This window comes from Antechinus flavipes, chromosome 6, assembly GCF_016432865.1.
Source record: "Antechinus flavipes isolate AdamAnt ecotype Samford, QLD, Australia chromosome 6, AdamAnt_v2, whole genome shotgun sequence".
NCBI lineage: Eukaryota > Metazoa > Chordata > Mammalia > Dasyuromorphia > Dasyuridae > Antechinus > Antechinus flavipes.
In genome coordinates, this window is record NC_067403.1 from 201,968,316 (window position 1) to 201,982,965 (window position 14,650).

Here is a 14,650-nt window from a genome sequence, read left to right on the forward strand (position 1 = left end):
TCTTTCAAATATATGCAACATGTCCCAAAAATCTTAGTGCAGTTTTAAGCATTAATAACTTTAGAAGTAGAAATGTGAACTTGCAAAAAATGAAAGTTTGATTATTTAGTTTCTTTTATATTAATTTAGTTTTGGGAATTTTGAATAAGATGTTTTAAATTTAAATTTAATTTTCTGGATGACAGTGGATTTGTAGAAAAGATCCTCTTGCTTGACCACCTTGGTCATTTGATCTGTTTTGTGTAAGACTTTTTCTTGTAAGGTCATATCAAAATTATTTTGTCTATGTCAAAACTTTTCTTGAATGCTCTTAAGGATAATGTTGCAAATGCCATAACTGAGCAACAGCTAATGAAATTTTTTATAAAGTTCAAAAATTTACTAGAATAACCTATGGGTAAGATAGTGGCTATGTTGAATTCTAATGAGAAACATATTTGAAATTAAATAAAGAACCTTTCAAATGGGGGGGGGGAAGAGGGATAAATTTGATGAGCCAAAAAAATCACTTCTATGCAGTATATTATTAGTATCATAGAATGCCCTTGTAAGTACGATAGCCGGATCCATTTCTGTTTTTCTATTGTTGCTGTGACATTTTTAGGGGTGACTAATGATTCTAACCAGGTATCTTTCTCCTTGAATTCCAAACTTCAAGATAATACACTAGTATTGATATTTCTCATTCTGAGAACATTATCCAGACAAAAAAATAGGTGAAGGTAAGAATTCTAAAAGGGCATGATGACCTGAGAAGATCCAGGCCTTTTTAAAATGAACTAAATTCTTTTGGGTTGTTAAGCCTATGATGAGTCCTTTGAGCTCTTCAAGTAACATTGACATATCTCTAGGGCAGATGGGACTTCCAATGCATCCTGGTGTAATTTTCCCCTGCCAAAATCATTTGGCAAGAATAGTGTATAACTGAGAGATGTACAGCCTCAGCTTCTGACCTGTTTCCCATTTCTAATAGGTTTTAAGTAAGATTGGTTCCAGTAACAAATTCAAAGATGTCTTTCTTTATAAAAAAAAAAGTGGATGCCTGGGGCATGGTTATTGCCATGACAATTTTGTTTAATTTTCAGAAGATCTTTTCTCACTGAACTCTATTTATGACATACTTTTCTCTCAAAAAGCATGTCAAGGTTCAATGGTCCTCCATATTCAGGGATGAATTAACAGTAATACTTCATGGTCTCTAAGAAATATTGCTAGATTATATGCTCTTTGTCAAACCCAGTTCCTGTTTGGTTTCTACATTACATGGATCTATTCTTAGCCCTTCTGCACCAAACACAAACTCTAGAAAGATTACTTGACTCTAATGGCTGCTATATCTCTTGGGCTTACAATATAAACCATAGAAGAGCATAAGGTACATACTATGCAAACCTGTGGCATATGTTCTTCTTTCACTGGAAGAAAATTAGAATTTGGACCAAGGGACGTAATATTTACAAGATTCACCAACACTTCATTAATCAAATACTGGAGGACTGCAGCTATATTGTCTGATTCAAAGGATATAATTCTTAAGCATTTATTGTGCATGAGCTGTGACTCAGTGGATGATGGTTTGAAACATAAGATCCAAGGAAACATTCTTCAGAAAGTATTCTTTGCCACAATGATGATATTCAAAGGTTAATTAGTGAGATTCTTTCTGATAGTTCTAAGGAAGCTAGAGGCCTTCTTAAGTCTCAATTAGTACAGATCCAAACTCCTTAGCCCCTAGCCAAAATAACTGAAATCAGTAGAATGGGGCAGCATTTATGGTTGATGATTTCATTTAGACTTTGGTACAGAATTTTTTTAAAATTATAACTTTTTATTGACAGAACATATGCCTGGGTAATTTTTTTTTTTACAACATTATCCCTTGCACTCACTTCTTTTCCGACTTTTGTCTTCCCTCCCTTCACCCCCTCCCCTAGATGGCAGGCAATCTTATACATATTAAATATATTATAATATATCCTAGATACAATATATGTGTGCAGAATTTGGTACAGAATTAAAGATTTAACTCACTTACCTTTGGAGCAGCAAATAGAAAGAAAAGAAATGTCCCTATTAGCAGCTGGGAAGATATTTTCTCAGATGCATCTCTATGGAGACTGAGTCTGTCTGTCATTAAATGAATCCCATAATAAGGGATAATCTATTATAGAGATCTATAAGATGATCATAAAATGTTATTATAGAGTTCTGATCCATTCCAGTATAGGAATTTCCCCAAAATATCTCTAGCAAGTGATTAAACCATTAGCTTCAATTATCACCTTCATGAAGAGAACTTCAAAATGCTTATTTTTAAATATAGCATAATGTAGTAGAAAGTGTGTCAGCCCTGGATTCAAGACACCTGAGTCCAAATCCTACCACAAACACTAATTATTATTATCATGGACATACCCTCTCGGAGACTGAGTTTCTACATATTTTAAATGTGGATAATAATAGTCTATCTTGGGGTGGGGAAGGTAGTTAGATGGTACAGTAGATGGAGTACTGGTATGAAGTTAGGAAGATTCACCTTCCAGAGTTCAGTATCTTGCTTCAGACATTTACCAGTTGTGTGACCCTGAGCAAGTCACTTACCCTGTTTTTCTCCATTTCATCTTTTGCAAAATGAGCTGGAGAAGGAAATAACAAACAGCTCCAATATTTTTGCCAAGAAAATCTCAAACATGATCACAAAGAGTCAATTGCAACTTCAGCAACTGAAAGCTTATAGGATTGTTGTGAAGAAAATACCTTCCAAACCTTAAAGTGGTTTATTAATAAAAGTTATCGCCAACATCATCATCTTCATCCTCCTTTATCACAACCTCTAGGTCCACATTGTCAATTACTTTATAGAGATCTCTCGTGGATACCTTAAGTCACTGTGTTCTTCAAGCTCATCTTCCTCCAACAAATCGACTTCTATTCCAAATATTGATGTCTCTACTATAAAAGATGATCAAGCTAAAGACTCTCGGTTATTCTGAACTTTTCTTTCATTTGCTTTCCTTATATCCATAGAATCACCAAAGATCCTATTACTTCTTGCCTTGAAACATCTTTTGAAGTCACATGAGCATCTTCATTCACTCTGCCCAACTTTCATCCAGGATCTTATCATCTCACATTTGACTTACTACAACAGTCAATCAACAGCCTCCTAATTCATCTCTGCCTCCAGTTATTCTGCCTTCCATCCATCGAATGTCTGTTGCTAGTTTGCTGTTACTTAATCATTTTCTTTATCATATCACTCAAATGCACATTCTTCTACCTATGTGTTAACAACTGATTATTCCTGGGTAAATGCCTGGGCAAAATACTCAATGGAAAATCATTTATCTTCCACATGGGAATAAACTATAGCTAAAGAAGCTTTAAGTTTGTCCAGGGCCATTACCCAGAATTGCTTGTGCAGAAATATATGATCCTAACTGCCAAAATAAAGAGATAAAGGCAACTAGCAACTGATACCCCCATCAAATTCTTTAACATTATGGTCACACTGCATCATTTTTTTCAACAGGGAATATCTGAATACTGCTAAAAACTCATATTACAAAGCACCTTCATTCCCCAACATTGGACAATTGCTCAGTTCATCATGTAATCTTAAAGTTCCCCACCCCTACTCCCATACTCCCACATATCCCTACTCCTAATTTTCTACTAAGGTCCAGATCATAAATGCTATTTACTATTGGATTAGAATGTTAATGAGTGCTCTTGATGCCCCTCCAAGATGAGTGGCAATACAATATGAGGCTCAGTAAGGGTAAGGCTGTAGTCCAGGGCTGGAGGTGGGGGAGTGAGTGAAATGGCTTTAATAACACAAATGCACCAACATTGCTACAACACTCTCTATTCAATAACTCCCTCCAATACATCCAGCTGTTTCCAGAGACTATAAATAATCAGTCCTAGGACTTCCAGTGGTGAAGGAGGAGGAGAGGGATCTAGGATGTTCTCAAGCCACCCCTTGAGGCTGATGGGAACCAGACACTCAGGCAAGTAAATAATCAGAATCACAGCTCAGGCAGTCCCAGAAAAGCTAAATTATCACAGACTCAGCTAATTCCAGAACACTCTCCCTTCCTTCTTTCCCTTTTTGAATAGGAAAGGGATGAAATGTATCCACAGTATTCAAGGAATCCAGGGAAAGGAAAAAAAGACACACACAAAGGCTATCCTTAATAACTTAGTGCAGTTTTAAGCTAGTCAAACTTATTCAAGTTTAAACACAATTTATATTAAAACAAAATTTAGTCCTATCTTTTGCTCAGGTCACAGCTTTCAACTTCCTTGATGATACTTTTAAAGTATAAAAATTTGGGGATTATATAGAAATTAAACTTTAGGGAGACAGGACTCAATTCTCTTTGAATCCCTTCCAACTCTTCCATTTTATGCCTGAGAGGGAAGCAATGAACCAAAGTAGATACTGACTTGGGGACAGGGGTAATAAACAGGGTGGACACTGACTTGCTGGCCTAATAACTTTCTAAATGGGAAAAGAGAGCCATCCAAGCCAATCAGCCATAGGAGTTGGTCTCTATCACAAATGCGCCTTTCCCACAGCCTTTCCTGGCATCAGGACACCTTCTCCTGAAAGAAGGCACTCACATGACAATCTCTTTCCTTGTTGTCTCCAGGGAGAGGTATTCCACCCAGCTTTTCTTGTCTTCATATCCTTTGGATTCATCCACAATCTTCTGAAACATTGTTCTTTTTCTTAGGACACAAGGAAGGTAGGGATCAGAGACATAATAGAGAGAGATGAATGACTCCCTATGGACAGGCTGATATCCATCCTTCTATCTGCCCCAGATCCCATTGACTGCATCTTCACTAAGATTCCACAGCAAATATTTATAACTGGTTAGCAATGCTTCAAGGATTTTCCTTGGGAAATTATTCCATCCCACTTCCACCCCACACCATTTCACTCCCTCTTTCTACCTCAGCCTAAGCCGAGTCTTAAAGCTCTAGTTCTTAAAGTGGGCGACTTCAATTTCATATCTTCTTCCTCTAGTATTGAATGCCCCCTCCCTTTTCTTGGGGTTTCTCCTCCCCAAGTCCTTTACACAGAGCTGGGACCCAGCATTCCTATGGGGAACAGAGAAGTCTGATCTTATATCCAGGGGACTGCAGTCTGGGTACTCAGGATTCTGTGGCTTGGCCATACTTGAAGTAGAGGGCCAGATCTGTGGCAATAATGGCGATGTCCATCAGGTGGATTACGTGCTCGTGTTGACGACGATTCAGGTTCTGATAGATATTCAGGCTCTGAAGCAAAGATTCCACGTTAGAACCACATTAAAAGGTCATATTTGTAATTGTTGAGTACAATGGAAAAGAGGGACTTGGTTCACAGGGAGGAGAAGAATATGGCCAGAAACAGCTAGTCAGGAAACCAGCAGATGGTGCTACCCCAGTGCAGAAAACAGTTTGATTCTGGGATTCAAAAAAGCCTATAATGCATCTTTCCAATTTAGGAAACTGTTTGATCAAACAAACAATGAACTAAAAACAATTGGTTTAATAAAACTCTCCTTTCCATTTGAACTCAATGAAAGGTTCTCAAAATTATTTTAATAGAAGCATTGAGAAGCAACCCCTCCTCTTGAGATCACCCCATCTAGGCTTCCAGCCAAGATAGGATTCCTTTCTCTTCCCTCCCCAGCTTGGGACCAATCATGGGCTTTTTATGAATTCAATATAGGTGAATTCTAAAAAATGAATTTAATTAACTTAATTGCCTATTCTCTTGGGGCTTTTCTTTAATAAAATAATTTCTTTTTATTATATTTTAAACCCTGTGAACCACTTTCCCCTCTGCATTTCTTCAGTTTAACAGCCTATACCCTTGAATCCTCTGCTCATAGGATCTCATTTTCATGGTTACTGCCCCAGAGCCATTGCATACATGTACACATGTATATGTGTATGGCTACGGACGTGTGTGTGTGTGTGTGTGTGTGTGTGTGTGTGTGTGTGTGTGTGTGTATTCTGAAGTGGAGTGGGGTTATGCTTAGAAATAGTGGGATGGGGAAGGGGAGTTCCCTGGATCAGGAGCATTTGGCGGAAGGATTAAGGGTTGTGAGATTGTTTCTTCCATGTTTTAAGTGGCTAGAAAGGGCTGGAGTTTGAAGTAGTTGTACCCCAGAACAGCTAAAGCTCCCTGCCCAACCCCTCCTTATCACCAGCTATGGCAAATCCCAAACTTGATACTGATGGAGTACTGATACAGACCTCTTCTGAAAGCAAGAACTTTCCAAACTCCAGATGGTGTCTTTCTAGAATTGATGAGCCATGGAGCTTTGCTAATGGATTCTGGGATCTGTTCATACAGGGTTGTGTTAAAAAAAAAATAATGGTAGTTAGCACAGTGGACAATTAGCCTTGGGAATAAGGAAGAATCTTAAGTGCCATGAAGTGAGGAGCTCAGTCTTCTCTCTTTCTAGAGATCCCATCTCTTGGTTCAGAGAGTCCACAAATGCTTCATACTCTCCTCCCATGATTAACCTTTCCCCACCCGTGGGTACCAATGATTATTACCATTTTATCAAAAAACATCCTTCCTTTATTTCTCTTAACTCTTAGAATCTCATAAATAAGATTAGAGTATGGTTTTTAGAGGAAGGGAATTCCCTACAAGATTAACATAAATAGCAAAATTCTCCTGAAACCCAGAGCATTCCAAATACAATTTGATTTAGAAAATCATGCAAATAGTAGAGCTATCATGTATGGTAATATGACCCTTACTTTGCTCAATAGTGATATCTTTTTTATGCTAATAATATGCTAAATTTTATTTTTTCAATTAACCCAAATCTACTTTCTCTTCCTCCCACCTCCTAGTAGAAATAATTCTCCTCCTACTCCTCCACCCCATTTCTGGCCCCTGAGAGAGTAAGCATCCTTCTAGGAAAGCACTTACTTCATCTGGTAGAGGTTGTTGGTTCCCCTGTGGTCAATGTCATGGCATAGGCCGGCTGTCACCATGGCGAAAGCTTCCAAATCTGTGTAATAGGACTTCAATTTGCCTGTCTGCAGAAAAGGAGAGACTCGCTATTCAGTCCCTCTGCAGTTTCTAATGCTATCAATCATCCTTCCTTTCCTGGATACTGTCTTCTCCCTTGCATCCCCTTATACTGGTCTCTCCCTCCCTGCTTCCTTCTTCCTCTCTGATCAATCTGCAATCTCTTTTGCTGGATTTTTGTCCATTTCCTTTCCTCTAATATTGGGTATTCTCCTGTAGCTTTGTTCTATACTTTTTTTTCATCTTTATCTGTACTTTCTCTCATGATGACTATTTTTTTTCTTGTGGGCTCAGTCTTCATCTCTATGGAAATGATGCACAGATCTATATATTCATCCCCCAATCTCTCTACTGAATTCTAGCTTTGAATTACCAATTGCCTCAGCACATTTCTCTCTCACTAAGTTCTTTTAAAGTCTCTTCTAGGCCTCTAATGAATAACTGGGTTTTTGGTATCTGTCATTTTCTTCTATCCCAGGTCACATGTTCACCAGATCATGAAGCCCTTCCCAAAGCAGGGTCATTACACAACAATGTTGTTCTCCTTCACTCTGGAATGTGAACTGTTCTCATTCCCTGGGCACTAAGCTTCAAAGCTCACTAGAGATGTTTTTCTAGTAAGGCTCAATCCATCACTTCTAGGGTGGTCCATTTGGTAAATACATAGGATAGAAGCTCCTCCATGTCTCTGTGAAGGATCTGCACATATTTGCCCTAAACATGAGCCTAACTCTGGAAAGTAGATAGATTTCAGGAGAAGACCAGTATATAACCTTAAGGCAACCAGCCAATTCCTTAAGGAATCTTGAATGATTTATCTGCAGAAACCTAGCCAGTTTACTGAAAATAAACATCTTATGATAGCCTCATGGAGGGGGCTGGCTAACCCCCCAATGCGGGCACTTGGGAAAATTCAGCAGAGAGCTTTTTTGGTTTGCACTAGGCCTTCTTTGTCTAAAGTAATATATAAGTCCTTTGACATATATATATATATATATATATATATACATATATATATATAAAATAATATAATATAATAATGACCGAAGATTCCAGAGTCTCTGGAATCTCATCCATAGAGAAGATGTTCTGCCTGGGATCATCCTGAAAACCGTGACCCAAGATTCCCCAACAATTTGATTCAAGTGTTGGTTCTTCCCTGAGTTGGTGATATTTTTTCTTTCAATATTCTCTTTCTTCTTTTTTTTCTCTTTGCTATCTTGCTTATTACTATCGTGTTGATATTGTAATTGTACTATTCCACTTTTATCCCAGATAGTTAATCATTAAACTATCTCATAAACCATTAAACTGTGTTATTAAGCTAAAAGTAGTGACTTATTGTAGGAGAAAATCTGAACCGCACAATCCCTTAATCAGACATCATTCCACATTTGACAACTCCATTTGTTGGGAAGCTTTTCTTCACATTTAGCTAAAATCTGTCTCTCTGTTTCTTCCAACCAATATTCCTAGTTCTTCCCTCTTAGAGCCAGCAGAACAAGCTAAATCCCTCTTTCCTGTGACAAGAGGGATTTAGCTTTTAATGACTGAAGGTGATCATCATATCTTCCTAGCTTTATTCTTCTATGAGCCAAGTATCCACAGTTTTTTCAGCTATTCATATGGTATACCTCTGTTTCCTTTAGGTTATTCTCCTCTAGAAGTGATCCAGATAATATAATTTTTTCCTTAAAATGTGACTCCATACCCCATATTGTAGATGTTTAGAGGAAGGCAAAGTACAATGAGACTATTACCTTCTACTTACCATGCTCATCTCAATGGAGTCAAAAATTGAATTAGTCTTTTGGGCTGCTATGCTTTCTATTGCTTTCTCATATTGAACTTGCAGTCCACTAAAACTTCAGATCTTTCCCCATACAACTGATTATCCAACCTCACTAACCCCCTATTCTGTTGATTTTTTTTAATATGAAAGATTTTCATTTTACCTTTGTTATCATTTTCACAATATTTAGTCCACTGTTTGGGATCCCTAATGTATTTTGGGACTCCAGTTGTGTTCACTATCATTTTTAGTGAAGCTAAACTATTTCAAAGTTGCAATGGATTGTTGTCATTCTGATATTCTTCAAAGTCAAAGAAGTATCCTTTCCCTCATTTCCAAACTTATTTTATAATCCTAGAACTTTTCTCAATATTTGAGATATCCTTCACTGGAAATATATCTGGAAATAAATATCCCTGAGACTTTGTCAACCTGAAACATCCCTCTGTAAAAACCCACATTATCCTATTGGTTAAGGGATTGTATTTCTTTTTGTTTGTATTTGTGTTAAATGTTTGTTTCCTTCCTTCCTTCCCCCCTCCCTCCCTTCTTCTCTTTCTTCCTTCCTCTCTTCCTCCCTTCCTTCCTTCCTTCCTTCCTTCCTTCCTTCCTTCCTTCCTTTCTTTCCTTGCTTCCTTCCTTCCTTTCTTCCTTCCTTCCTTTCTTTCTTCCTCCTTCCCTCCCTCCCTCTTTTGCTCCCTTCTTTTCCTTCCTTCCTTGCCATTATGATTCTCAGAGCTTATTGAGGACTAGATAAGCTCACCTGGGCCCAAAGGTCCCTCCTTAGGAGTGAAAATCAATCAAACACATACCATGAGAAGTGTGAACATGGTTTGAGCCACATTAAAGCCATGGCGCCAATTATGGTAAGTAATTCTTCGGTATCCTTTGCTGACCGAATACAAGAACCGAACTAAGACCTGAAAAAAGAGTGAGAGAAAGAATAGTGTTTAAGCTTATGTTTCCTTATATGCTTATTATAACAACCTTCTAACTAATCTCCCTGCTTTTAGTCTAATCTCCCTCCAGCCCATCTCCCATACCATTGCCTGAGCAACTTTCACAACACTCCACTTTGGTCATGTTACTCAAATTGTTAGAAACACTCTACCCTGTGTTCAAGGCCATACACAATCTGATTCAAGCTATTTCAGTTTGATATAAGGAAAAAGCTTCCTAGTAATTAGAGCGGTCCACAAGCGGTCCATTAAGCTACCCTGTGCATTAGTGAGCTCTACTTATTACAGGTCTTTAAGCAGTAGAAATTATGGGAAGCTGGCTTAAACAGGTTCTGCTTGGTGTCAAAGGGCAGAATAAGGAATAATAGATAGAGCTTGTGGAGAAGTAGGCAGGGGAAGATTTTGCACTTCAGTGCAAGTGCGGGGAAGACAGCAATATTGACTACTAGTAGAAACTAGGGCAGAGGCTTTCCAGCTCCAACAATTCTACTTGGCTTTTTTTCAGTGCTCTGATGGAGCTGATTTGTATGGCCACTAGGGACATTAGGGGAATGCTACTGAAAAAATCTCACCTCTGCTCCATTTATTTCCTTTATCCTCTGGCACTTCACTTAAAACTTCTATAGAGCTGGTTGGAGCTAGAGTGAGAATTCTTTCATCTCCCTACTTTCTATTCCCACAAAGCTCCTACTTCCCATGAAGATCAAAAAGGGCCATGTGGAAGGAATGAAACTGTACATTTCACAAGCCAACAAAATTACTAGTGTTCGAAGCAAAAGTTGTATGGCCACTTTTTAGGGATGACGTGAAATGGATTTCTGCTTATACATGCTTTGACAACTGAAATTTTTTTCCTTTATCCTTTTCTAGCTTTCTCTAACACCATAGCTTCTCAGACAATGTTCAGCCCAAGTGGACTTCCAAATGTTCTTTGATCTCTTCCTTTTCTTACTCATCTCTAGAAGTACTTTTGCTCACCCATACCTAAAATGATTTCTTTGATTCTTCACCTCACATTTCCATCTGTACCTTCAAAGCTCCACACTTGTGTTAATTCCTCCATGAAACTCACTAACTCCTTTAGCTAAACATGATACTTCTCTCTTCATCAAATTTCTCTGAGCACTTTGACCTCACCTGTTACTTATCTCACTCTCTCGTGTATCTATTATTTGCGGACACATCTTTCTCATGGATTGTTACTTCCTTGAATGAAGGATCTGTGTTATTTCTATGTACATTTGCTCTGTAGTTTTGTCTATCTTCACGTTCCTTGCATGATGTGCAGGGCCCTAAACATGGTTGGTATAGTTGAAAACCTGTTGGTTTTCTGATCCCTAGTTTTCAGATATCCCCACCAGAAATGTCATTTCTTCTCTTGTACTCTAAAGTCTCTCTGACTCTCATTACTCTAGTATGCCCAACATCCTTCCATCATCTCATCATCTCTCTGTCCTTATTGTTCTCCTATCCTCTCATTAAACTATCATCCTCTATTCCACCCTCTTTCCTTCCCTTCTCCCCTCTGGTCTTCTTCTCCCATCACCCTTTTATGTTCCAATTGCCCTGTCTCACCCCAGAAGGAAAGGTAAGAATAAGCGAGCTGGTGGGAGGCTCAGACTAGATCGTTAGGTGACCACTTTCTTCCTACCTCCTGAGGGATCTGGAATTTCTTGACCACACCCAGTTCATAGTACATCTGGATCCCACATTTCACCAGCTCCAGCTCCGTACATTCCAGGTCTGAGAAGTGGAACTCATAGATGTCAAACTTGTTGGGTCCTGGCAGCTCATCTTTCTAAGGGGAGTGCAGGATTTGGATCAAAATCTCAAGGTGATTATCCTTAATTAATCCCAGGTCATAAACTCTGGGAGTGTGAGACATAGGAAAAGAATGATTGGAAGGTCAGAAAGTGGGCCTTTTATTACAAAGAGATATTCTATGAAATGATGTATAACCATGCTTGAATGTGTGTGTGCCATGTATTTGTGTGTGTGTGTGTGTGTGTATGTGTGTGTGTGTGTATACATACACACATATAGATAGATACAGATACATATGTTTATAAATGCAACTGAGGTGATATGGTATAGTGAATAGAAAGCTAACATCAGAGTCAGGAGGACATAGATCATGCATCTAATACATACTGACTATATCACCCTGAGCAAATCACTCATTATCTCAGTACCCAAGCAACTCTCTAAGACCAGAAATGGAGGAGAAGGCATTGACTATCATTGATCAAGAGTGATTGCTTACCCAGGCATTTGCGATTATGGGTCTATTTCATATCCTTATTTCATATCATACATATCAATGTATTTGTGTGTGTGCTTGTGTGAATGTTTATATGTATGTGTGTCTGTATGTGTTCACACACATAAACCTATGTGAAGAAGGTTTGGTTCTGTAGCTTCGGTCCCAGGAAAATGAGAGTGAGGGGCAGCAGGAAGTCCCAGAATTGTGAGCTGTAAAGTATCTTAAAGATCTCTAATTCAGAGGTACTTCATCTTTTTGAATTATGGGTCCCTTTGGCAATTTGAATGAAACCCATGGATTCTTAAAAAGAATCATGTTTTCAAATGCATAAAATAAAATATACAGCTTTACAAAGAAAACCAATTAGAATGAATACAGTTATCTGAAAAAAATTTTTTTAATCAGCAAGTTCATGGAACCCAGACTAAGAATGCCCATCTGATATTCCAACATCCTCATTTTATAAATGAGGAAACTGAAATCCAAAAAGTTTAGTTCTATAAAATGATGAAAGAGGGAGAGACAAAACAAAAGAGATTTGATTCAGATAATATATTAATACAGAGACAGAGAAAGATAGAAGTCATAGAACAAAAGGTAAAGAAAGAAGAAGGTAGATCATTCCCCAGGATATACCTGCTCATTCCCTTCCCCTTTCCAACTCCTATCCCTTGCTCTATCAGACTACTGACCCTATATCTGCCTGACACAATTGACTCCTTACCAGGATCATTCTGAGTTCATCCTCATCACAGTCCATGGGTTCCCTTCCAAACCGTTCTCTTGTTGGCTAAAGAAAAAATATAATTTATAGGACAGAGTTAGCATTTCAGACACTTTATGAAGTTCCTCACTGCTCTTTCCCTACTCCCCAAAGTACCCTCATTTATTAGGTTTATAAATTTGGTTTTCTGGGCTTTCCTAAACTTACTGGGATGCCATCTTGTGGGGCCACTGGAACCTCTTTTCCCTTGTGAATCAGGAATGTGTCAGCCATATGATTTTTGAGACCTTAATCTGGGTCCTTCAGTGCCCTGCTTAGGGAATTTTGGTATACTTGGTCTCCAGGAAACTAAATTCAAGGAAACTTGTAATAAAAAGTACCTGCTGCTCAAGTAGCCTAATGTCATTTCTATGTACTCTGTAATGGTACATCTTCATAAGTTATGTCTATCTAATCAAAAATAGGTTAGTACACAGAGCAGGGATTTCAATAGCATCTTATGGTGACTTTCAGGACCTACTGCTTATTTAAAAAATATTTTACTTGGATTGATGAGACAAATGTGCTTCCCCATCATCACTATCACCCCAGTCAGGCCCAGATTTCCAGATTTAAGCTTCACATGGACAAACACAACAAGAGGGAGGGAGGTACATATTTAGAGCCCAAGAGCACAAGGCAGTTTGCTAACAATGACTTCCAGTAGACCCAGACTGGATGTGTAATTTTCAAGGAGTGACCATGAGCATGTACATTCAGAGATACAGACAAAGATAGGTATAGAAACAGATGTAGGTATAAGAGTACACAGCCACTCAGAGAGGGAGGTACGGTTACTCACGGGGGTAGGCAGACAAATTCCCAGGCTCTTGTGTTTGAGCATGTAGAGAGATACACACTAAAACACACATATGTAAACACAAGAAGTTATATGGAAAATAATACCAGCACTTCCTGGATTTCATCCTTATCACATTTCACGTGGTATAACACCATATCTTGGGCAATGTCCTTTCGGTTTTCCAGTTTATTCATCTTGTCATAGGTGTCAGGATTGAGCACAGACCAGCCAAGGAATTGTGTTAGGGACTAAAAAAAATGCAGGCAGGAGCATCATGTTAGCCAGGGTAGTATATCTATCATGTGTAGTTGCTATCTTTATTCAAAGTGCAGATGGAATCTCCATCCTCAAAATTAAAAAAAAAAAAAAAAAGAGCTCAAAGAACACTTCTTCGCTCTCCAGTTTATCAGAAAATAGAAAGGTTTGTTGTTGTTTTTTTACCTTTTATTCAGTGGTCTTTTAATGAAAATCTATGGTTTTCCTGCTATTGTTTATAACATTATATATATGTATGTGAATATATATATATATATATAAATCATTATATACTATATTGTTTCATTCTAGCAATACAGATGGACATACAAATGTGTAGAAACATGCTTCTTTCTATTGTTCATAAAATTATAGATTGTTTCATTATATGTGTAGAAACATTATATGCTTCTATTGTTCATAACATTGTAGATTTAGATCTGAAAAAGTGCTGAGATTTTCAGTGTCTTACATTTTACAGATAAGAAGATCAAGATTCAGAAAGGATATGTTCACACAGATACTAAGAATCAAAATTGGAACTCAGGTTCTCTGACTATGGAGCCTATGTTTTCCCCACTATATTACATGGACCAGAATTGTGATTAACCTTATATTATAGGAAGTATTTCTTTTGGAGAAAAAGAAGGAAGAAAAGAAAAGAGAGAGAGCAAAATGAAGGAAAGAAAAAAGGAAAAGAAAGAGAAGAAGAAAGGAAGGAAAGAAGGGAGGAAGGAAAGAAGGAAGAAAGGAAGGAAGGAAGGA

The 14,650-nt window shown here is 38.0% G+C and overlaps 1 protein-coding gene across 2 annotated transcripts in view; it reads right to left on the bottom strand.

Annotated features, from left to right (window-relative positions):
* PDE6B (phosphodiesterase 6B) overlaps nt 1-14,650 on the bottom strand; it is an 81,898-nt gene that overhangs the window by 22,444 nt on the left and 44,804 nt on the right. For both annotated transcript variants that reach the window (XM_051964855.1, XM_051964854.1), the window contains 8 exons: nt 13,735-13,878; nt 12,790-12,855; nt 11,454-11,600; nt 9,656-9,763; nt 6,950-7,059; nt 6,259-6,346; nt 5,192-5,292; nt 4,630-4,737 (listed from right to left, as the gene is read on the bottom strand). In XM_051964855.1, the coding sequence (XP_051820815.1) occupies nt 4,630-4,737; nt 5,192-5,292; nt 6,259-6,346; nt 6,950-7,059; nt 9,656-9,763; nt 11,454-11,600; nt 12,790-12,855; nt 13,735-13,878 (872 nt within the window). The remainder of the gene's footprint in view (nt 1-4,629; nt 4,738-5,191; nt 5,293-6,258; nt 6,347-6,949; nt 7,060-9,655; nt 9,764-11,453; nt 11,601-12,789; nt 12,856-13,734; nt 13,879-14,650) is intronic.